Source organism: Calliphora vicina, chromosome 3, assembly GCF_958450345.1.
Source record: "Calliphora vicina chromosome 3, idCalVici1.1, whole genome shotgun sequence".
NCBI classification, from domain to species: domain Eukaryota; kingdom Metazoa; phylum Arthropoda; class Insecta; order Diptera; family Calliphoridae; genus Calliphora; species Calliphora vicina.
In genome coordinates, this window is record NC_088782.1 from 112389875 (window position 1) to 112415408 (window position 25534).

The following is a 25534-nucleotide window of genomic DNA, read 5'->3' on the forward strand; positions in this document are numbered from 1 at the left end:
AGACTTGTTTAAACAAAAGATAATAGCAGTTGTTAGAAACAATTTTTTTATGGAAATTGGTAGTATTACTTTTCAGAAAGTACTTTTCTTAGAAAAAATTCAGTTTCTTTGAAGTCCCTTTTTTTAAGAACAAATGGTTTTATTACATAGACGGTTTTTAGGAAAATGGTACATTTCCGAAAAGGTACGTTTTTAGAAAAAAGGTACATTTTCAGAAAAATTGTACGTTTTTGGAAAAATTAACCTTTCTTTAATTGGAAAGAGTTTAAATTTCTTGAGACAAATTTCAGCTTTCTTTAGAAAAATGGTACCTTTTTTATATAAAAGGGGAATTTTTCTTGAAAAAAAATTAAATTATTAAAGAAAAAAAACTATTATTAAAAGACAATTTACTCTTTTATTTGTATTAATTAACAGCTATTGTTTCTAGACACAAGACTTTTTGCACTAAATAAAAACTCTTAAAACTTTGGGATGGTACTTTTTTTGAATCAAAGAAAATTGTTTAATTTTGGCTGCTTAAAAATTCCATTCCAGATGATTTAAAAACTTTTTGTTGGAAAAAATTAATTTTTTGGTACCACAACAAAATTGTACCATATTTAGTTCTGATTATCTTTAACAAGTGGTACGTTTTGTTTAAAAAAAAATTTACTTTATATTGGTACCAATTAAAATTGTTGTATTTTTGCTCCGTGTAAATGGTTTCCTATTTTTTTTGATACCAATATTTGCATTATTTGTTTATTATTTGTTTTTGGTATCAAATTTGTTTCCATTAATTCTTTTTACAGAGCCAAGAAAGTAAAATGGTACTTATTGAAAATATTTGCTTCAATAATCGGTATTAAAACCAAATTTAAAGTTTTTCTTAAGGAAGTGGTACATTTTTGGTACCTAAACTCTATTCTACTATTTTCATTATCGTCAATTTATGTCATTTGATAAAAATATTTTAATTAATACAATTGGGGGATTCAAACGGTCTCCTATTAAGTCGTATTGTCATAATGTCCTAAAATATTAATATGGTACATTTTTTAGTACAGGTACTATTAGCACATTTTCGTGTAGTGAAAAATTTTATTATTTTTAATTGATACAATATTCTAAAGAATTTCTAAAAAAAGTTTCTGCAGAAGGATTTTTATACCAATAACAAAGTTCCCTACTTTATACAGAATTTTCTTAAATTGTCTTAACTAAAAGAATTTTAGTTTTGTAACTAAAAGTATTTAGTCATGCGGCCAATTTATTATTTTAAAATTTGTGTACAATTTCTAAACCCAACATCTCTCAATATGCTCTTTATTTATCTTGCTTCTAATCAACTCTTCATTTGTTCATTGTTATTCTAATGCAAAAACGCCGTCATTTCTATAGTCTCAAATGTCCCCATCTTACCATCCCACATCAAATCGCCCCGAGAACCCCCGCCCATCATCAAACCATTATGTTCTCGGCACTTTTTTAACGAATATCAGTGATATTGATGCCTCAGGCTGCCCGTATGATTGTTGTTGTTATTAATATTCAAGGTATTATTTTTGTGTAGCGTAGCTGCCATACTATTGTTGTTGTTATTGAGAGAATTACCATTCAAAGAGCTTAAGGTGGAACGGCGTCCCGTGGTGTTACAGCTGCCATTACGTAAAGGCAAGGCTGGAGGTGGTGGTGTGGGTGGGATGGGTGATGTTGAGGGACTAGCATTGTGATCGGCAGGATTGATGCTGTGATCGACGGGCAGCGAATAATGGGAATTGTTGTGCAGATAGTCGCCATCCAAGGTTTGGGAATACAATTTCGGATATTTAAGAGCGGAGGAGTTATTGTGATTGAAATGATCTTGTGTGAGACGTATATGACGATCGGTTGTATTAAATTTGGGCGTGGTATTAATGTAGGAACCCACACCATTGGGCACTATGGGCTGGCTGTAGATATGATTGTTGGTCAGGGAACTTTCTTGCTGCTGCTGTTGTTGCTGTTGCTGCTGCTTACTGCAGGTGTTGCTGTGACGCGGCAGTGAAGTGATATTTGGATTTTTGCCATTAGCCAGTTTGCGCATATCCTGCTGGGAGTGATAGTTATTGGGTGTTCTGGTATTATTGGTCATATATTTGATTTGGTTCAGTTGGTTGACAAAGGTTGTGGTATTTGTAACGGGATTATCAGGTAGAGGAACACAGCCATTATACAGTGAAGCACCATTTGGTACTTGTAGTTGTTGCAAAGTATTGTTGGCCGATCCCCGACCTCTATGGGGAGGTGGGGGTGGTGCTTCTAGCTATAGCTCTGTGACTGGTATGGGACGTGTTCCCATATAGGGTATGGCATGCTGTCCATAGCCACTAGTAGTGGTGGCATAAGGAGCTGTGGATGTCATGGCACAGGGTATTTGTGGCTGCCGGGTCATATAGTCTTCATCAGAGAAGGTTTTTTGATATTCACGTTCTTTTCTGCCCAAGGCGGAGTTGCCCCAACCTCCTTTCAATAACTCGCGTATTCTGCGGCGACAGGCGTAAATACTTAAAGCTAAAATGGTTATAGCAGCTGCAGTGGCCACCAAAAGTACCCCAATTAAGGCCTGCTGTTTAGGATCACTGTGTGAGCAGCCCAACATGGCTGGTGTTACTGCCTGTAAAGTTTGTCCCTTTAGATTGGGCGGTGCTGCACATGTAACCCCCTTTATTTGTACATTCGTACCATTACGTGTCATTACCAATGACCGCAACCACAACAAACGGCAGTCACACATCAAGGGATTATCGGATAGATCGAATGTCTCCAAATCGGACCAGGGAAATAGACCCTCGCCTAAAGTAAATATTTGATTTTCTTTCAGGATCACATGCTTCAAATGTGGCAAACCCAAAAAGGCATTTTCTTGTATATCACTTAACAGCTTATTGGCCGACAGATTAATATATTCCAGATTGGCATTATTGCTAAAAGCGGAATTCTCCAATTTTCTTAAGCGTTGGGCCCCCGTAATTTCCAGTCTCTTAAGATTTTTCAAGCCCATTAAAGCATTTGTGGGTATGACCTCAAAATCATTTTGTCCCAAAGACAAATCCTCCAATCTTTCCAAGTGTGACAAGGCCAGCTGGGGTATAAACTGCAAACGGTTGTCGGATAAATCGAGATATCTAACGCCCTCCAAACCCTTCATGGCTTCTAAAGAAATATTATGGAGTCCCGCTCCTTTTAAATCCAAACGTGTTAGACCCTTTAAGTCGTCAAAAGCTTTATTGGGTATAGACATAAAAGAGTTGGTGCCCAAGTATAGTTCCGCCAAAGAAGGCATGGCTCGGAAATTTTCCGGTGCTGGCACTGTGGTCAAAGTATTGTCGTCCAGATATAAAACCCTTAAGTTCTTCAAACCATCAAAGGCATGTGCTCCTATACGGCTAATGCGATTTTGACCCAAATTCAATTCCTCTACCTTTAGCAAAGGGGCAAAGGTCAAGTCCTCCAACTCAGCCAATAGATTGCCTCTTATGTTCAACACTGTCACCGCCGACAAACCAGACAAAGTCTTGTTATTAATTTGTCCAATTTTATTGTGATTCAAATGCAATTCCTGCAATTTACGTTGAAAGGCAAAAGTTCTTTGGGGTATGGTAACCAGATCGTTATAGGATAAATCCAAAAAGGTTAATTCCTGATAGAACTGTATGCCCGAATCAATGGTTTTGATTTTGTTATTCTTAATAATCAAACGTTGTATGGAGGGATTCAAAGCAATTGGCAAAACATCCAAAGTGCCTTCACCACATTTCACCACCAAAGTGTCATCATCACATTGACAGCCATTGGGACAGTTGGCCAAAGCATTAGCCAAGGGCACCCTGGAACAAAGGCAAGAGACCACCACAAATAAAGCCACCAGCCAAGCTAAAAATGAAGCTGGTTTCAAAAGGCCAGTATGCGGTTGCTGCATGAGACGGGGTAAGTTTGTTGTTAACTGAGGGTTGCGGGTTTTGTGACATGTGTTCAATAGAGGTTGGCAGCAGTCACTGCGACCACCCGTCAAACGTTGCTGACACTCAAAATCTGTAGCCATTATAATGCTGCTGCTGTTTGTGGTCGTTTGTTGCTGCTCCACTTCCTTGTCTTGTGTGGCTTCCGTTAGTTTGTTTATTGGTTTCGTTTTTATTTCCGTTTTTCTTTTCGTTGTAAGTCTCATTGTTTTTTTGGATTAATTTTTGTTTTCTTTAATTCGTTTGTAAGTTTGCTTTCTTCGTTACTTTGGCTAGTTCTTTTATTTTGTTTCTTTTTAGTTTCCAAGAGTTTTTTTTTTAATTTCTTTGAAAATTTACTATAGTTTTTTATATAGTTGCTGGTAGTTGTTGCTGCTGCTGTTGATTTCTAGCATTTGTTGCCAATAGTTTTGCAATGCAGCACACGTCATTAGAATTCGTTTTTAATAAACTGCAAAGAAAAGAGAAGAATTTAAAGTTGGTTAAATTTCGGGGGACATTTTTATTTTAGGATTAAGGTAGTGAAATAACTGCAAGTTTTTTAAGACATTTTTCTACAGGATAATAGTTCTCTTTGTGGTAAAGTTTTCTGTAGAAAACGTGGCCTAAATGTGATCAACTTTTCTATTGGAAACTCGAACTTTTCTATAGAAAACTCGATCACAGTCTGATCAACTTTTCTATAGAAAACTCGATCACAGTCTGATCAACTTTTCTATAGAAAACTCGATCACAGTCTGATCAACTTTTCTATAGAAAACTCGATCACAGTCTGATCAACTTTTCTATAGAAAACTCGATCACAGTCTGATCAACTTTTCTATAGAAAACTCGATCACAGTCTGATCAACTTTTCTATAGAAAACTCGATCACAGTCTGATCAACTTTTCTATAGAAAACTCGATCACAGTCTGATCAACTTTTCTATAGAAAACTCGATCACAGTCTGATCAATTTTTCTATGGAAAACTCGATCACAGTCTGATCAACTTTTCTATAGAAAACTCGATCACAGTCTGATCAACTTTTCTATAGAAAACTCGATCACAGTCTGATCAACTTTTCTATAGAAAACTCGATCACAGTCAGATCAACTTTTCTATAGAAAACTCGATCACAGTCTGATCAACTTTTCTATAGAAAACTCGATCACAGTCTGATCAACTTTTCTATAGAAAACTCGATCACAGTCTGATCAACATGATCACAATGTGATTAGCTTTTCTATGGAAAACTCGATCACAGTGTGATTAGCTTTTCTTTGGAAAACTCGATCACAGTGTGACCAATTTTTATGTGAAAAACTCGATCTATGGAAAAGTCGATCACAGTTTAACCAACTTTTCTATGGAAAAACTGGACACAGTGTGATAAACTTTCAGAAGTTTAAAGCCACTAAATTAAATTTAACTATTCTCCCACAATCATCTCCCTTCCAACTACACTTGTTTTTTCTTTTCCTTTCACTTTATCCCAGAAATTACACTAGAAATACACCCGATAACCTAAAAAAAACTTTACACTGGCAAAGAAAAAGGAAAAGTTTTTTCTACAAAACTAGTAAATAACTATAGCATGTTTTTTCGCCAAACTTTTTCTTTAACACAATATGTTCACTTGTTATCTATTGTTTTTAGTTGTTTTGTCTTTATAACACCCCCTACTAGTATTCCTCAACGCCTTCGTACTTTAAAACAACAAACAAATAGACAATCACACTTTAAAGACCTACAAAATGAAAAACTTAATTCATAAACCGTCTGTATAAAAATAGAAGCCAAAAATCTTAAGTCTTACCATAAATACCATTTTACAACAAATGTCTGACATTTGGTACATAGTAGTAGTAGTGTGTTTTTGGCGATACGAGTGCGCTAAACTTGTGACACAGAAACCAACCAAAAAATATATATACTTTATTTGTTAACTTAAGTTATTATCGTAGGTTTGGCGCCAATGGTTACTGAGGCAACCTACATGTGGAATACAGAGAAAATACCCTGAGAAAAACTCTTGGTGGTTTTTTGTTTTCCTAGTAACAGCAACCACCATGTTTATGTATATTGGTTTTGGCCATAAACCCCCAACTCCTGTACATATTGGAGTTCGTGCTAAGCTAAACAAAAAAAAAGAAACAACTAAAAAGGACATAAATTTTAGTCTTAAACAGTAAAATTGCTTCCTTTTGTATAACACCAACTAGTCATGTAACTCATACCATACCAACAGTCCATTTTTTATGCTCGTGTGGCAGCTTAAACATATGTAAGGATACACTCACGGAAATGATTAATATGATTTAAAGAATACCCATTTGAGCACGTTCTGAAAAACATTTCTAAAGAAAAGTCTTTCATAGTCAAATCAATATCTCTAAAGAAATGTTTATCATAGTGAGGTCAACATTGCAATAGAAATTTTCTATAGAAAGTTGATCACAGACGTGACAAAATTTCTATAGAAAAGCTGATCACAGACGTGACAAAATTTCTATAGAAAAGTTAATCACAGACGTGACAACATTTCTATAGAAAAGTTGATCACAGACGTGACAACATTTCTATAGAAAAGTTGATCACAGACGTGACAACATTTCTATAGAAAAGTTGATCACAGACGTGACAACATTTCTATAGAAAAGTTGATCACAGACGTGACAACATTTCTATAGAAAAGTTGATCACAGATGTGACAACATTTCTATAGAAAAGTTGATCACAGACGTGACAACATTTCTATAGAAAAGTTGATCACAGACGTGACAAAATTTCTATAGAAAAGTTGATCACAGACGTGACAACATTTCTATAGAAAAGCTGATCACAGACGTGACAACATTTCTATAGAAAAGCTGATCACAGACGTGACAAAATTTCTATAGAAATGCTGATCACAGACGTGACAAAATTTCTATAGAAAAGCTGATCACAGACGTGACAACATTTCTATAGAAAAGTTGATCACAGACGTGACAACATTTCTATAGAAAAGTTGACCACAGACGTGACAACATTTCTATAGAAAAGTTGATCACAGACGTGACAACATTTCTATAGAAAAGTTGATCACAGACGTGACAAAATTTCTATAGAAAAGCTGTTCACAGACGTGACAACATTTCTATAGCAAAGTTGATCACAGACGTGACAACATTTCTATAGAAAAGTTGATCACAGACGTGACAACATTTCCATAGAAGAGTTGATCACAGACGTGACAATATTTCTATAGAAAAGTTGATCACAGAAGTGACAATATTTCTATAGAAAAGTTGATCACAGACGTGACAACAATTCTATAGAAAAGTTGATCACAGACGTGACAACATTTCTATAGAAAAGTTGATCACAGACGTGACAACATTTCTATAGAAAAGTTGATCACAGACGTGACAACATTTCCATAGAAGAGTTGATCACAGACAAGACAACATTTCCATAAAAGAGTTGATCACAGACAAGACAACATTTCCATAGAAGAGTTGATCACAGACGTGACAACATTTCCATAGAAGAGTTGATCACAGACAAGACAACATTTCCATAGAAGAGTTGATCACAGACGTGACAACATTTCCATAGAAGAGTTGATCACAGAAAAGTTAGTCATAGTCTGGTCAACATTTCGAAAGAAAAGTTGGTCATAGTCTGGTCAAAATTTCTATAGATACGTTGATCACAGCCGGGTCAACATTTCTATAGAAAAGTTGATCACCGTCTGGTCAATATTTCTATAGAAAAGTTGATCACCGTCTGGTCAATATTTCTATAGAAAAGTTGATCACCGTCTGGTCAATATTTCTATAGAAAAGTTGATCACCGTCTGGTCAATATTTCTATAGAAAAGTTGATCACCGTCTGGTCAATATTTCTATAGAAATGTTGATCACCGTCTGGTCAATATTTCTATAGAAAGTTGATCACCGTCTGGTGAAAATTTCTATAGAAAAGTTGATCAGAGTCTGCTTAACATTTCTATAGAAAATTTGAACAGTTTCATAAAAAAATCGATCGCAGCCTAGTCATCAGTTCTATAGAAAAGTTGTTCACAGTCTGGTCTATTAAGGATGTGGTTAGCACTTCCATAGACAATTTTACCTGAGTATGAGCTATTTTTTACACAAATATTTATCATAATTTGACAAAATATCTAGTGCGTTTGAACCTCCTTTTTATTGTGAGTGTTTTTATTTTTTTTATTTCCTGCCAAGGATCAATATAATAAGATTTATACAATTTAAGTTAACTTCTCTAAATTCTTTATTTTCTTTTACTCTTTTCTGTTTTCTGTTTTCGTCTACCAGAGCAACTCGTTAGTATTAAGTTTCTTTTATGACCTTGAGTTTATTTCTTAGTTTTACTTCCTTTAAGGCCAGGCTACACAATTTATAAACACATACTAAGTAAAAGTTTACATGTGTAAGTTGTTTTTCTTTGAAAACTATTTTTTGAAAACTTAAAAATGGCAACTGTAAAGAACACTCAGTTTGAAAAGAATAATAATAAGTTAAAAATGGCGTCAGCATTTAAATTTTTTTAAATCAACAATCTTTTGGGTTATTGACAAAGTAAAATCGTTTTTATTAAGACATGAATAATGGCCATAAAAATTACATGAGTTCTTTAAAAAATTATGCAAGGAAATCAATGAAATTAAAAATAATTCTGAAGGTTAAAATTTTTGACTTCAGTTTAATAAATTGGATTTGGTTGAAAAGTAAAGATGTCAATACAAGCTTTAGATTTTCGTTACTTTTTAATATTTCTTGCAGAATAATCATAAAATGTTCATATATTTGTGACTATTTTAATAAAAAAAACCCCTACTGCTAACAAAAGCTTTTCACACGCCAAAAAATTACGTTTAATACTTGTTTTGTATTATTTTATGATACGTAAGTTACAACTAACAAATTTGTCCGTAATTTTTCTGTTTCTTTGTTGCCAAAAACTTTGTTCCCTTCAAAACAAATTCTAAGAATTTAGGCTTAAAAAAAGATATACACACTCTCGTAACAATAAAGTTTAAACAACAAATAGCAAATATTTGTAGTATTTTTTTTTTATGTTTTGCTGTTTATGTGAAACTGGCAACAAATGTTAAATTTGTGGTTTATTAAAAGCTCCCTGTGGGTTAATAGTAAAATAGATGGTCATAACCACAGCGCTACACACACATACATACATTTACTTACACACAATTATACCCACACTTGGCCTAAAGGGAAATTAAAATTTGTAAATGTGTGTGCGTGCGAGTGAGAAAATGAATTTACAAAAAAACTTTGTTTCCTTTTATGGCAAAAAAATTTAAAGTTTTTCAGAGCATCAAATTTAATGTGGCAATATTTTGTTTTTGTGTTAAAATTTTTTGCTGAAAAATTATTATTTTCACCTTAAATATGCTGGAAGACCATAGTGATTCTTTTGTTGTCAAGAGCGTGAGTAATTTGAAGAGAATTTGCTAAGTGTGAATTAAAATTCTGGGAATAATGCTTTGTTATTTACATTTGTATATATCACTAAGGAAATATTTATAGTTATTAAAGAAAATGTTGCATACTTTATGGGGCAATGAATTTGTGGCATAACAGAGATTGAGCACCAAGATTTCTATAGAAAAGTTGATCATAGTATGGTCAACATTTCTATAGAAAAGTTGATCATAGTATGGTCAACATTTCTATAGAAAAGTTGATCATAGTTTGGTCAACATTTCTATAGAAAAGTTGATCATCGTTTGGTCAACATTTCTATAGGAAAGTTGATCATAGTTTGGTTAACATTTCTATAGGAAAGTTGATCATAGTTTGCTCAACATTTCTATAGGAAAGTTGATCATAGTTTGCTCAACATTTCTATAGAAAAGTTGATCATAGTTTGGTCAACATTTCTATAGAAAAGTTGATCATAGTTTGGTCAACATTTCTATAGAAAAGTTGATCATAGTTTGGTCAACATTTCTATAGAAAAGTTGATCATAGTTTGGTCAACATTTCTATAGAAATGTTGATCATAGTTTGGTCAACATTTCTATAGAAATGTTGATCATAGTTTGGTCAACATTTCTATAGAAAAGTTCATCATAATATGGTCAACATTTCTATAGAAAAGTTCATCATAATATGGTCAACATTTCTATAGAAAAGTTCATCATAATATGGTCAACATTTCTATAGAAAAGTTCATCATAATATGGTCAACATTTCTATAGCAGCTTTGCTCGCAGTCTGGTTAACATTTCTTTAGAAAAGTTGATCATAGTTTGGTCAACATTTCTATAGAAAAGTTGATCATAGTTTGGTCAACATTTCTATAGAAAAGTTCATCATAATATGGTCAACATTTCTATAGCAGCTTTGCTCGCAGTCTGGTTAAAATTTCTTTAGAAAAGTAGTCACAACCGGGCAACATTTCTACAGAAAAAATGATCGTAGTCTGGTTAACATTTCTATAGAAAAGTTGATCGTATATCTCTAGAAAAGTTGATCGCAGTCTGGTCAACATTTCTATAGAATATTGAGGAGATCTCCTTTAGTTGGTCAAAGTCTCATATTTTATATACAAAACATCTTCAGTTTTTAGGAAATATTTGTAAAGTGCCTTCAAAATTCTATATAAACACGCAGCTTTCAATTTACTTCACAAATTACCTTAAATTCTATAACATGCGTAATAAAAAATACGTTTTTTTTTTTGGTTTATTTTCTTCAATGTTGTTAAAAACAATTTCAATACTTATTCTCTACATACATTTAACACATGTCACATCTTTTATTTAAACAACAATTTCATGAATTTATTTCTTTTGTGCTTTTTGTTGTGTAATATTGCCTTTTTATATTCCATCAACCATGATATGGAAAATAAATTTTTTTTGTTCCTCTTTTGTTTCGACTCAATACAAAATGAAACAAAAAAAAAACACGTTAAATTGATGTGAAATAAAAAAAATCTATATGCCATGCCAAGGCACAGAATTTATAGTATTCTATATAAACAATATTCAGAAAAAAGAAAAAAAAATATACAAAAAGTAAATGTAAAGCTTCTTTTGCCATGCGAATGAATGACTGAATACATAAAATGTTTTCCATGAATGAATGGTGTAGGACAAAAAAAAAAAAAAAATAGAACTGAAAACTAATGTTTATACGAATTCCTAGTAGTTTTAGTTTGTTGTATTTGTGTAACAACAAAATTTTAGAGAAATTTTACAAACGATATTAAACTAATACCGAAAGTACATAAGTAGTTTGTATTTGTATACATTACTTTTTCCAAAAGAGAACAAAAAATAAAGGAGAATGTTTATTTATCTATGATTTAGAGTTTTAGATTTTCATATTATCGTATTTGGCAAAAAGCTATCAGTCTTCACAACGACTTGTATGTCAAATAATATCGCAGTGAAATTTTAAATAGAAGACTAGAGAACGTCAAGACTGATTGCTGTTAGCGAGTATTTGTAAATATTTAACATTTATACTGGAAAACTACGAAAAACACATATTGAAATTTTACAAATATTTATATATTATGTAATACATAAAACTAAACACATGATACAAGGGTTTAGATAAGGTAAATAGCAGTTTCCTGTTTTAGTTTAAAAACCTAAAAAGGAAGATTATGGAAGGAAATGTTTCTAGAGAAAAGTGGTTCGGACTGGGAACAACAACTATAATAAATTTTTGGTGACCCGGCTGTGACCAATTTTTCTATAGAAATGTTGTCACGTCTGTGATCAACTTTTCTATAGAAATGTTGTCCCATCTGTGATCAACTTTTCTATAGAAATGTTGTCCCATCTGTGAACAACTTTTCTATAGAAATGTTGTCCCATCTGTGAACAACTTTTCTATAGAAATGTTGTCCCATCTGTGAACAACTTTTCTATAGAAATGTTGTCCCATCTGTGAACAACTTTTCTATAGAAATGTTGTCCCATCTGTGAACAACTTTTCTATAGAAATGTTGTCCCATCTGTGAACAACTTTTCTATAGAAATGTTGTCCCATCTGTGAACAACTTTTCTATAGAAATGTTGTCCCATCTGTGAACAACTTTTCTATAGAAATGTTGTCCCATCTGTGAACAACTTTTCTATAGAAATGTTGTCCCATCTGTGAACAACTTTTCTATAGAAATGTTGTCCCATCTGTGAACAACTTTTCTATAGAAATGTTGTCCCATCTGTGAACAACTTTTCTATAGAAATGTTGTCCCATCTGTGAACAACTTTTCTATAGAAATGTTGTCCCATCTGTGAACAAATTTTCTATAGAAATGTTGTCCCATCTGTGATCAACTTTTCTATAGAAATGTTGTTCCATCTGTGAACAACTTCTCTATAGAAATGTTGTCCCATCTGTGAACAACTTTTCTATAGAAATGTTGTCCCATCTGTGAACAACTTTTCTATAGAAATGTTGTCCCATCTGTGAACAACTTTTCTATAGAACTGTTGTCCCATCTCTGAACAACTTTTCTATAGAAATGTTGTCCCATCTGTGATCAACTTTTCTATAGAAATGTTGTCCCATCTGTGATCAACTTTTCTATAGAAATGTTGTCCCATCTGTGATCAACTTTTCTATAGAAATGTTGTCCCATCTGTGATCAACTTTTCTATAGAAATGTTGTCCCATCTGTGATCAGCTTTTCTATAGAAATGTTGTCCCATCTGTGATCAGCTTTTCTATAGAAATGTTGTCCCATCTGTGATCAACTTTTCTATAGAAATGTTGTCCCATCTGTGATCAACTTTTCTATAGAAATGTTGTCCCATCTGTGATCAACTTTTCTATAGAAATGTTGTCCCATCTGTGATCAACTTTTCTATAGAAATGTTGTCCCATCTGTGATCAGCTTTTCTATAGAAGTGTTGTCCCATCTGTGATCAACTTTTCTATAGAAATGTTGTCCCATCTGTGATCAACTTTTCTATAGAAATGTTGTCCCATCTGTGATCAACTTTTCTATAGAAATGTTGTCCCATCTGTGATCAACTTTTCTATAGAAATGTTGTCCCATCTGTGAACAACTTTTCTATAGAAATGTTGTCCCATCTGTGAACAACTTTTCTATAGAAATGTTGTCCCATCTGTGAACAACTTTTCTATAGAAATGTTGTCCCATCTGTGAACAACTTTTCTATAGAAATGTTGTCCCATCTGTGAACAACTTTTCTATAGAAATGTTGTCCCATCTGTGAACAACTTTTCTATAGAAATGTTGTCCCATCTGTGAACAACTTTTCTATAGAAATGTTGTCCCATCTGTGAACAACTTTTCTATAGAAATGTTGTCCCATCTGTGAACAACTTTTCTATAGAAATGTTGTCCCATCTGTGAACAACTTTTCTATAGAAATGTTGTCCCATCTGTGAACAACTTTTCTATAGAAATGTTGTCCCATCTGTGAACAACTTTTCTATAGAAATGTTGTCCCATCTGTGAACAACTTTTCTATAGAAATGTTGTCCCATCTCTGAACAACTTTTCTATAGAAATGTTGTCCCATCTCTGAACAACTTTTCTATAGAAATGTTGTCCCATCTGTGATCAACTTTTCTATAGAAATGTTGTCCCATCTGTGATCAACTTTTCTATAGAAATGTTGTCCCATCTGTGATCAACTTTTCTATAGAAATGTTGTCCCATCTGTGATCAACTTTTCTATAGAAATGTTGTCCCATCTGTGATCAACTTTTCTATAGAAATGTTGTCCCATCTGTGATCAACTTTTCTATAGAAATGTTGTCCCATCTGTGATCAACTTTTCTATAGAAATGTTGTCCCATCTGTGATCAACTTTTCTATAGAAATGTTGTCCCATCTGTGATCAACTTTTCTATAGAAATGTTGTCCCATCTGTGATCAACTTTTCTATAGAAATGTTGTCCCATCTGTGATCAACTTTTCTATAGAAATGTTGTCCCATCTGTGATCAACTTTTCTATAGAAATGTTGTCCCATCTGTGATCAACTTTTCTATAGAAATGTTGTCCCATCTGTGATCAACTTTTCTATAGAAATGTTGTCCCATCTGTGATCAACTTTTCTATAGAAATGTTGTCCCATCTGTGATCAACTTTTCTATAGAAATGTTGTCCCATCTGTGATCAACTTTTCTATAGAAATGTTGTCCCATCTGTGATCAACTTTTCTATAGAAATGTTGTCCCATCTGTGATCAACTTTTTTATAGAAATGTTGTCCCATCTGTGATCAACTTTTCTATAGAAATGTTGTCTCATCTGTGATCAACTTTTCTATAGAAAATTTGTCACGTCTGTGATCAGCTTTTCTATAGAAAATTTGTCACGTCTGTTATCAACTTTGTCACGTCTGTGATCAGCTTTTCTATAGAAAATTTGTCACGTCTGTGATCAGCTTTTGTTTTCTCGATCTCAGTCTGATCGACATTTTGATCAATATTTTAAAGAACATTTTTTTCAATTGTGGAACAAATTGCTTACATAACTGTTGTTCTAATTGGAAGCATGATTTCTAAAGCAAAGATTTTTCCCTTCACTAACAATATTAAGCCAGACAAATATTTTTCTTTTTCTCCATTTGTATTACAATCTATATCTAAGTGGATATAAAATGCAAATACTTGACGAATCTACTATATAAATGTATTTGCTGTCAAAATAGCACAAAAAAGAAAAACCTAAATGTACGTTTTATTTAAAAGCAAATTTTATATCGCAAACATGTGTATTTTTGTAGTCAGTCATTTGTGTTTATGTTTGGATCAAGTATCAAAGTCAAAATTTTATATGAAACGCGGATGTTGTAAACATTTTTTTGGAAAAAAACAGATACAATTTGGTTGTAGATGTAAAAATGTTTTAAACAGAAATTGACATATAAATTCTCTATTACGAAAGGGTATAAATTTAAGTGTATGTATGTATATGGGAAAAGTATCGTGTACTTACAGTTTCAAATTTACAAATATAAAAAAAACAAGTAAGAGTACTATATTCGGCCGTGCCGAATCTTAAATACCCTCCACCTAAATATGATGGTATAAAAACTGAAATAATATAACAATTGTTAGAAAGACTAGTTTACGCAGAAGATATTTTATTTCAAATGTACAAAAAATTGTATCTAATTCAGCAATTTATAACTGAAATTTCTATTAGAACGTTTGACACAGTTAATTATTGTCTTTTAATTGAGAAATTGTCGTCTAAATTTAATTTTTCTAAATCTTCGTGTAAATTATTATTTTCTTACATAGGTAACCGTAAACAGTTTGTTGGAACTGGGTTAAACGATCTACAATATCTGAGTGTCAAAATGGCGCACAGTGGTATGAGAAAAAAAAAGTGGGAAATAAATCCGTAACTTCTAAACCCTTTGTCCAATTTTAATGAAATTTCACATGCGCAAAGGGAAAGTGTTGTCGAGTTTAAGTCTAGATCTCATGAAATGAAATTTAACAATTTATATACTTAATAATTAGTTAATACTTTTGGATCAACATTTTTCCCTTTTAACCTCAAGTGAACAAACAGAGTATAAAAAAAGGGTATACAAATATATTTAGACAAATTTAAAAATATTTGGTTGTGGGACTTATGTGGGAGCTATGACCTATTATGATTCGATTGTCATAAAATATTTTTATGTGATTTTTATGTATTTATATGAGAGCTATGCCGAATTATGGACCAATATTTAAAAAATCTTGTAGTACGATTCTTGGATACAAATTACTGATCGGTGTAAAATTTTGGTTCAGTATAGATTTTTTTGGATATTTGTGCAGGTTAATGTGTTTTCCAGAAGTGGTTCTTATATGGAGGTTATGACCAATTATGGGCCTATCATCATAAAATTTGGTAAATCAATTTTTGTATATATTGAATAAATTTGTTTTGAATACTATATTTGTAAGAAACTATATGATAACTATATTTGTAAGAAATTTATGAGGATTTTAGTGATTTTCGGAAGTGGACCTTATATGGGATCTATGGTTAAATATGGACCGATATTCACAAAATCCAGAAGTATGATTACTGTATACAAATTACTGATCTGTGCGTAATTTCATTTTGATATCGATAGTTTTTAATATTTTTTAAGGTTAATATCTTTTTTCGGAAATGGGCCTTATAGGGGAGCTATGACCAATTATCGGCCAATCTGCATACAATTTGGTACAGTGATATCTATATATATGAGTATTATTTTTGTCGAATTTTAGCAGTGTTGCCAGTTTAGCCTTTTTGAGGCTAAATTTAGCCTTTTTATTTACTCTTTAGCCTCGAAATTTTGGTTTTAGCTTCGTGGCTTTTTTCTAGCCTTTTCTTAATTTCAAAATAGCCTTTTTTGAAATTAAAAAAGGCTAAAAATTTCGAGACTAAAGAGTAAATAAAAAGGCAAAATTTATATTTGTGAACCATTTTCATTTTAATTCATTACTGATTTTCATTTAGCTTTTCAACATACTCAAGAATTGTGCAGTATTAAAAGAACAAATAACAATTGCCAATATCAAGTGGTTCAAAATGAAATAGAGTATTTTATATCTGAAATCTTAAATATCTAGCAAATTCTCTTTCAAGACAAAATTGTTATTACACATTATATTCATCATTATATAATGGACAAGAGCCCCTCAAACTCTTGAAGGCTTGTGATTACTCGATGGCGATCAATAGCCGTTAAACGTCTTGTGGATCTATGCTTCGATTTAAAACCCATTTTGTTTTAATTTCGTCAAACCAGCAATTCTAAAAAGCCAAACTTTTAAGTAATTAATACACTGATTATAATTTGGCGTACCATTTTTTTTAAAACCAGTATTGCACAAAGTACAAAAAGTAAATAAATCATTTGCTGTTTTCTGATTTAAAATTCAAGGAATTTGTTCCATTATCGTCGCCAATTGAAAATTGTTTAATGTTTATGACACATTTTTCATACTAGTTTGATGAATGAGAGATAAAATAAAGAACGTTTTAATTATTGAAGATTATGACAAAAATAATACGAGAAATTAAACTAATTGAGCAATTGCGACAAAGATTACCATATGAAAACTCTATGCAAAATCAATTTTTTTCCCGTTGATAATAAAGTAGTAAAACCAAAAAAAAATATATTATGTCATATTGATAGTGAAAAATTAAAGTGCTAATAAAATTACGAAGCTTAAGGCTCAGGGGCAGAATATATTAAACTACAAATGGACAAATATAGAACCAACAATGTCCATTTTCTGACATGGTTAATCTAGTATTTAACTTTTTAGTACTTCCTTTAAGTAAAGCAGATGAATTTTATGAACATATTTTCTAATTTTTTATTTAAAAATAAATATAAACCAAAATTCTTAATTTATAATATTTTAGCTTTTTTTTGGCTTTTTTTCTAAAGCGGTTTAGCTTTTTCTGGTCTTATTTTGAAGCCAATATAGCTTCTTTTTTCGCCAGCTCCTGGCAACACTGAATTTTAGCCTGATAATTGTATTTATAAGAGATTTATGAGTACTTAACTGATTTTTGGAAGTGGACCTTATATGGGAGCTATGGTCAAATATGGACCGATATTCACAAAATCCTGTAGTATGATTTCTAAGTATAAATTATGGATCTATGTAAAATTTTGTTTTGATATTGATATTTTTTAGATATTTATGTAGATTATTGTGTTTTTCGGAAGTGGTCCTTATATGGAAGCTATAACCAATATTTCGGGAAGAAATTTGTATGGGGGCTAGGAGAAATCATGAACCGATTCTTATAATTTTCGCCAGAGTTAGTCCGTTTAACATAAAAATAACGTGTGTGCAATTTTATGGTATTATCTGCAATATGTTTGCACAAATAAGGAAAACTATGTTACAATTATCAAGTTTTTTTTTAGGTTGTCTCACATTTTGGTTCATAACTCTGGTTCCACTGAACCGATTTTTCTGATTTTCAATACCAAACTGCTTAGGAGAACAATAAACATTTTTTTTGCAAGTCTACCAATTTTGTTTGCCTATTTTGGACGTGAGCGTGTTTTACACAGACAGACAGACAGACAGACGGACAGACAGACGGACATGGCTCAATCGACTTAGAATTTCATAAGGATCAATAATATATATACTTTGTTGGGTCTCAGATGAATATTTCTCAATGTTACACACGGAATGACAAACTTATATATACCCTCATTCACCACTTATGGTGGTGGAGGGTATAAAAATACATATTAGAGTCATATATCCCCATATCATTTCGTATGAGTATGTCTGTAGTATATACAATCCATCCTCTTATATCACTTACAGTTTGCCATATTAAGCAATAAAACAACATGGAATCAGACAGTTTTGCAAATTGTAGAAGTATCTATGTGTGTAATTCAAATATACAATGACAAATGTTTACATCCAACAAGATGTATAACGGGGTTTTGATTTTTTTTTTTGCAGTTTTTTTCTACCAAAAAAGAGAGTTTCGAAGCAAAACGGAAGTTAACAATTTTTCAAAATTAAAGTGTTTTAACATGGTAAAGAGATGTTTGAAATTACAGCATTCGAAGTAAAAGCCTTGCATTATACAAATTTTAAATAGTTTGAAAGATTTTTGAAATCTGTTTATTTTACAAATGACCTTAAAATCGCATTATATTTTTATTTGTTTTGAAATTGCTTAAAACTGATTTTTATATGCAGAATTTCAAATAATCAAAATGTTGTAAATTTTGAATTGTTTATAAATCCATTAAAAGAACTTTGTTACAATACTTTTGTTTAATATTTCTGTTCATTTGTGAAATTTATAGACAAACTGTTATTGTAAACACATTAAAACACATGGCTTTAATGTAAAATATTGAAATTTTTGGAAAATTTCTTAAGAAATTGTAATTATTACAAACAGTGGAAGACACCCACATTGAGGTACTGTAAAATGGCTTAGTTTAAAGAGTTAGGCGAGAAATACAACCAGGAGTTTTCTTAAATAAATATTAAACCTAACTCCCATTCTTTGAATGCAAGACTAGTCAAACTCGTCCTATAAAAGTCCAAGGGAGACTGAATGGGTTCCTTAGCTTTCGTTCACTATAAGAAAACACGAACGGCCCTTTTCCTAGAATTTGCCAAGCACTGCTTTCAAGCCTTTTTCACCACTTTAAAAACACAATAATCCTATCCAGAGTAAATATATAGAACAGTTTCCTTTTACTTTATGCTTCCAGCTTTTTGTTATTTTTATGTTAACAATTTTAAAAGTATTTGTTACATTTAAAAGGATAATACCCAGTGTTAGCTGCAGAGTCAAGTAAGTATACATGCATAAAATTGTAGTTTATATAAGTATATATTTTCTTAGTAAATGTCTGGGTAAAAATGTATGCGAAAGGATTGTAAGTGTGCAAGGCTTTAAGAATCGATTTTTAAAAAGCATATTTTATACTTGTACACTTAAGTATCAATAGATAAGAGGTGTGTATGTAGGATTGTTTTTAATATAAAACATAAAATAGGAGCAACCGAAAAAGTTGCTATGAAATTCTAAATTTCTATAAAAATGAAAGAAAAAAGTCATACAAAAATTAGAAGAAATACACTAAAATTATTCTTTAAAAAATTCTTTGGTTAAAAAAAACAATTTTTTGTTAAAAAAAAACACTTTTAGTAAAAAAATTAGTTCGAGAGTAAAAATTTTGTACCAAAAATAATTATTCCAGATATTTTACATACATACATCTCACAGTGGAGCCCGTAGAACAAGTGAGGTTGCCAAAATCAATAATTTTATGGGCCCATAAAAAATATTAAATAAAACTATTTTACAGGAAATTGTCCAACGTTTTCAAATATGCTACTATTATTACAATTGGATTTTTGGTTCAGAAGATATAGACATCCAAAGTTGACTGATTTTCAGTGTTCAAAAAAACAGACCATTTTTAGTAAAATTTTGAAAAAAGACATGGTTCCAAAAATGTGTTGCCGTATAAACCCATTATATATACCTTCTGTTACAGATTGTAAGCAATATTTTACAAAAAAAAAAAAAAAATTTAAATCTTTTCTGGAATTTTTTAAAAAAATTGAAAAATAAATTTTTGGAAAAAAAATTTAAATCCTTTCTGGTATAATTTTGAATCATAAAAAACCAGGGACCGTAACAATTATGACATTTATAATAAAAATTATTTTCTGAGTTTTTTTTTTTGTCAGAAATAATTGTTATTTTCAGTTTTTTCCAATTTTTTTTTGTCATACATTTTTTTTCAAAAAAAAAATTTGGAAAAAACTTTTTTTTAAAAAAATTAAAAACAATTTCGAAAAAAAATTTATGACAAAAAAATTTTTTTGGTAAAAAAAATAACAATTATTTCTGACAAAAAAAATAAAAATCAAAGTCTGACAAATATTCCTCACAAAAAAGAATAAAAATCAAAAATAACAGAGAGCAAAAATAACTGTTATTAAATTTTTTGAGACTGAAAAATTTAGGCATAAATCAATGTATAATTTTTACGTTTTCAAATAAGAGTTATTCATAATAATTATTTTTTTTCGTTGCTCATAACTTTTGTTTTTGATTTATATTTTTTTACATTGCCTAATAAGTGTTATTCATAATATATATGTTTTTACGTTACTCATAACTTTTATTTTCGATTTATATTTTTATACCCTACACCACCATAGTGGGGAGTGTATTATGCGTTTGTGCAGATGTTTGTAACGCCCAAAAATATTAGTCTAACACCCACCTTAAAGTATACCGATCGACTTAGAATCACTTTCTGAGTCGATTAAACGATGTCCGTCCGTCCGTCCGTCCGTCTGGCTGGCTGTCCATGTAAACCTTGTGCGCAGAGTACAGGTCGCAATTTTGAAGATATTTCTATAAAATTTGGTACATATAATTTTTTCGGCCCAAGGACGAAGAATATTGAAACTGGCTGAAATCCGTCCATTATTTCACCTAGCCCCATACAAATGTCCTCTCGAAATTGGACTTTATCGGTCATAAATGTTTAATTTATATATGTATCTACACAAATTTCGCTCCAAATAAGTTTTATATATACAAAATTTATGTCACCAAATTTTGTTACGATCGGTTCATAATTAGTCATAGCTCCCATATAGACCCGCTTCCGAAAACCACTTTAACGTGCGTAAATCGCTTAAAAATGTTGGTATACACTCAAAATTAACATAGTTAACTTTCATATAGACATAAATCACATGACCTAATTTCATGGTGATCGGTCCATAATTGGTCATAGCTCCCATATAAAGCCCACTTCCGAAAATCACTCAAAAATAAAAATTATTGAAATTTTAAAAGAAAAATATTTTTGCTCTTTTACTTAGTGTAGGTATTATACTTTCTTACTTGTTTTACGTTGCTCATAACTTTTATTTTCGATTTGTATGTTTTTAAGTTGCCTAATAAGAGTTATTCTAAAGAATATATTTTTTTCGTTGCTCATAACTCAAAAGAAGTTTCTTTCGTCTCCTTGCTTGCATTTTATTAGTACATACATTTGGGGTATTCACACGGTCTACTATTTGGTCATATTGTCATAATGTCCTAATATATTATGATAGTTTTAACAAATTTTTGTTGTGTTTCAAACAAAAAAGTTCTAAACTAATAACACTATTTGAAATTTGTTTATTGTTTTGTCAATAAATAATACTTTTTTTTGTTTAAAACACAACAACAACTGTTATAATATATTAGGACATTATGACAATATGACTAATAGCAGACCATGTGGATACTCCAATTGTATTTAACCTTTAAAGTCGCAAAAATAAGTTTGGTATGAGACTGATGGTTTTTATTGTGTGTTTTTTAATTATGAAGAATTTTGTTTCACAATCAATGTTTTAGCAAACGCATTGTCCGCCAAGTTGCACCTATTCTCAGTCAACAAAATACGCAAAGCAGAAAATGCTCTTTGAACAGAAAGCCGTTTAGCAAAAGTATCCTTTTTCTCTTCCTAATATTGCAACAAATCGGCATCTACGTCCAGTCTCACAGGTATAAAGCTCTCTATTTCAGTTATAGCTGCTAATAACTCTCGCGCTGTATTGCCTTTTTCATCTTCTGAAGATAAATCCACTTCAAGTTCTCTAATTGATGTTCCGAACAACGATGACCTATTTAGATTCGTCGATTCGTCAATCAGAAAATCGGATATTGGTAGAAGTGGAGATACTTCAGGTGATGTTAAATCGAAAATAAAAGTTATGAGTAACGAAAAAAAATATTTATTATAAATAACTCTTATTAGGCAACGTAAAAAAATATAAATCGAAAATAAATGTTATGAGTAACGTATTTCTTATAACAGTTATGTCTGTGAAAAATAACAATTATTTGTGACAAAAAAAAATAAAAATCAGAAATAACAATTATTTCAAATAACAAGGCATGTTATTTTATGAAAATATAGTTGAAAACAATCAAAATGGTATGCTTGACCTGACTCTCCGATATTATCCTGTTATGGCTTTTTTCCTTAGAAATTTCAAGAATAGTTATTATTTTCGGTCCCTGCAAAAAACATAAAAGAATCAAAAATTTTTAAAAAAAATATTTTATTTTACATCCCATAAAATTGATTTTTCCACAAATTTTAACTTTTCTAACCCATAAGTAGGTACATAAAAGGCGTATAACCATTTCATAGATTGAAAAATTATCATATGCCTTTTAATTTTTTTGATTATCTCATCTGGTTCAAAATGGGAAATAAATTCGACGATAAAAACTTTTTGTTTAAAAAATAATTTGCAACATTTTTATTTTTCAAATTTATTGAAAAAATTTTAATTCTGAAAAATATTTGAAAAAGTCTAGGTATTTGCTAATATCTTTTCTCGATTTTAAATAGAAATCTATGTCGTATTATAGCGGATTTAGTGATGTACATGTACTATGTAAGTTATATGGTGGCAAAGTTAATTTCAACATACAGACGGATATAGTTATGTAGACAGATATACAACGGTCCGGAAATTTTTAAAATTTTTTAGCTTTTATTTTGATATATTTGTTTATTTGCTATTTTTAGCTATGACCATTGCCCATCTTCTTGGCAACATATGGATTTCGAGCCAAAAGAACTGTTCATATTTTGAGGCCAATAACGAATCAGGCAAATATCGTATACTCTGTTCTGAAGTGTAGCGTATCCCAGAGAGAGAATTCTGCATTGAGCGAAACAAATAGTAATCGGACGACAAATAGTAATCGGAATGTCTGGACAATAAAGCGGGTGAGACAAAACACCCCAGCCACTTCTTTCTAAATAGTTTTTAACAGTTATTGCAACATGTGGTCGAGTGTTGTCATGATGGAATATTACAGTTTCATGTCTCGCGTCAAACGAATCAGTTGCATTCGGTACAGGTTACCTGTAATGGCCTTTGCAGAATTTAGCAGCTTATAATAGATAGGAGCCTTTTGTTTCCACCAATTACAGAGCATTTCCTTAGCTCCATGGACGTTTGGCTGTGGTGTCGTTTCGGCTGGTTGGCCGGGCTTCACATACAATCTCTTACAATTTGGGTTATTGTAAAGGAACCATTTTTCATCGCAATTAGTGATTTTGTGTAGAGATAGCGTTCAAGCATCATTTCGGACATGCAAAATTGTCTTTCAAGGTCCCTTAGCTTCAATACGTTCCCCAATTTCCCTGCTTTTAGATGAATCCTTCTGTTCGCAAACGTTTTGAAATTGCAGCTTGAATAGCTCTCAATTTTCAATGTGTATTGTCTCCAATTCTTGGTCTACAAACTTTTTTGGCTTGCCTGTGAGATCTTTATCTTCCTTACCAAAATCACCACTTCTGAACCGTTTCTCGCACGTTAAAACCGTTGAAACGCATTCACCTTAAACTTTAGTGAGCAAACTTTGTGCTTCAGCGGCTCTTTTATTCAAATTAAATATGTAAATCTAAACATTCCGCATATGACGCTTTGTTAGCACAAAATGCTTCATTTTCGAAGCAAGAAAACATTGTTGTTTACACTAGAATGTTCAACTACTAAGTGAGAATAAATGACAGATTTGTACCCTTTAAAATTACATATGAATTATTGAAAATCCGCATTTTTATGTCATACAGCCAATAATTTAAAACTATATATTGATCTTCTTCTGAAGCGAGAGATTTAAGTACCTTCTTAAAAGCTAAACTAAAGCTATAAACCCTTTTGAATGAAACTAAACTAAAGGTATGTTCACACTGATGAAATGTTTGGCGAAAACGTAACCAATATACTCAGTCATTACCTCAATCAATTTAATAATGTTTTTATATTGTGATATTGTGATATATAAACTGGAGCTTTTTTATTTAAATAAATATTAGTTCAATTGAAAGATAAATATCAATATTTTAGTGGTTACGATTTTTTTTGTAAAGTGTTTCAACAATGTGAACGTACCTTAAGACTATATAAATTATTCAGATTGATTTGTCTATTAAAATTTATTAATTATTATTTCTTTAATTGCTTTATTTACAAAAGTACCTTTTAGGTTTTAAATACCACAACTTTCTTACTTTCTTTTTTTTTTGTTTTCCACAAAAGCCTCTTAAGTTATTTCAATTTTATGAAATGAAATTAAATTAAAAATCAAAAAATCAAATTTAATTATACAAATACCACCACAAGCACTTTAAAATCCCATATTGAGAACTTACACATGTGCAGATTTTTGTTTTTTTTTTTGATTTGAAGCAAAATTTTGGTTACAAGTGTATGGAGAAAAAGCATACATGGTACTTGTTGTTTTCGCAAAACTCATACACAAAAATATAAAATAAAATAATGCTGCAGGCCTACAACTAAGATAAATCCTAACAACTTGTATTTTTGTTTTTATCTAAAAGGCAACCCAAACTCAAAACAACAACAGCAATATATAAATATCTAAATCGAACCCAACAAGTTGGTAAAATTTAAAAAAAAAAACAGGAAAAAAAGAAAAGTTTTGCTGAAAAATAAATCTGGAGAAAAAAATATACAATTGTTTATGAAACGAAAAATAAAAAAAAAAATATACATGGCATGTATGTGGGTATTGTATGTAAATTTTTGGTTGCCGTAGATTGTCTGTGTTACAAACTTGTTAAGCTTGTAAACTGACACTTGGCAAAACAATGAAGTATCCTTTTTTGTTGCTCTCTCTCTCTCTATCTCTACATATACAGACATATATGTAAGTTTGTATTTGCAAGGGTCAGGGTTTTGTTGGAGACTATGGCAACTAGGAAAATATAGGAAAAATTTGTTACTTCCTTAAGGAATAGCATACAACATAATAATACATTTTTGTTGTTTAAAATCAAATTGTTAATATATACGAGCTGCAAAATTGTACATACCCATAGTGTGTTTCATTTTACACATACTTTGTTATAACAAAAAGTATCCTAATACACCATTCTATATCTATATATAAGAAAATTCTAATGCAGTATATTGTTAGACAAAAAAATAAAATAAACATACTTGTAAAACAACAAGTTGTTTATGGC

General features: G+C 31.2%; 1 protein-coding gene across 1 annotated transcript in view; it reads right to left on the minus strand.

The window, feature by feature from the left end:
• Positions 1 to 331: 331 nt before the first annotated feature.
• Positions 332 to 25534, minus strand: part of LOC135956096 (uncharacterized) — a 231103-nt gene continuing 205900 nt past the window's right edge. Inside the window, 1 exon segment of the mRNA XM_065506591.1 lies at positions 332 to 4434. Within this exon segment, the coding sequence (XP_065362663.1) occupies positions 1481 to 4189 (2709 nt within the window). The 5' untranslated portion in view covers positions 4190 to 4434 and the 3' untranslated portion in view covers positions 332 to 1480.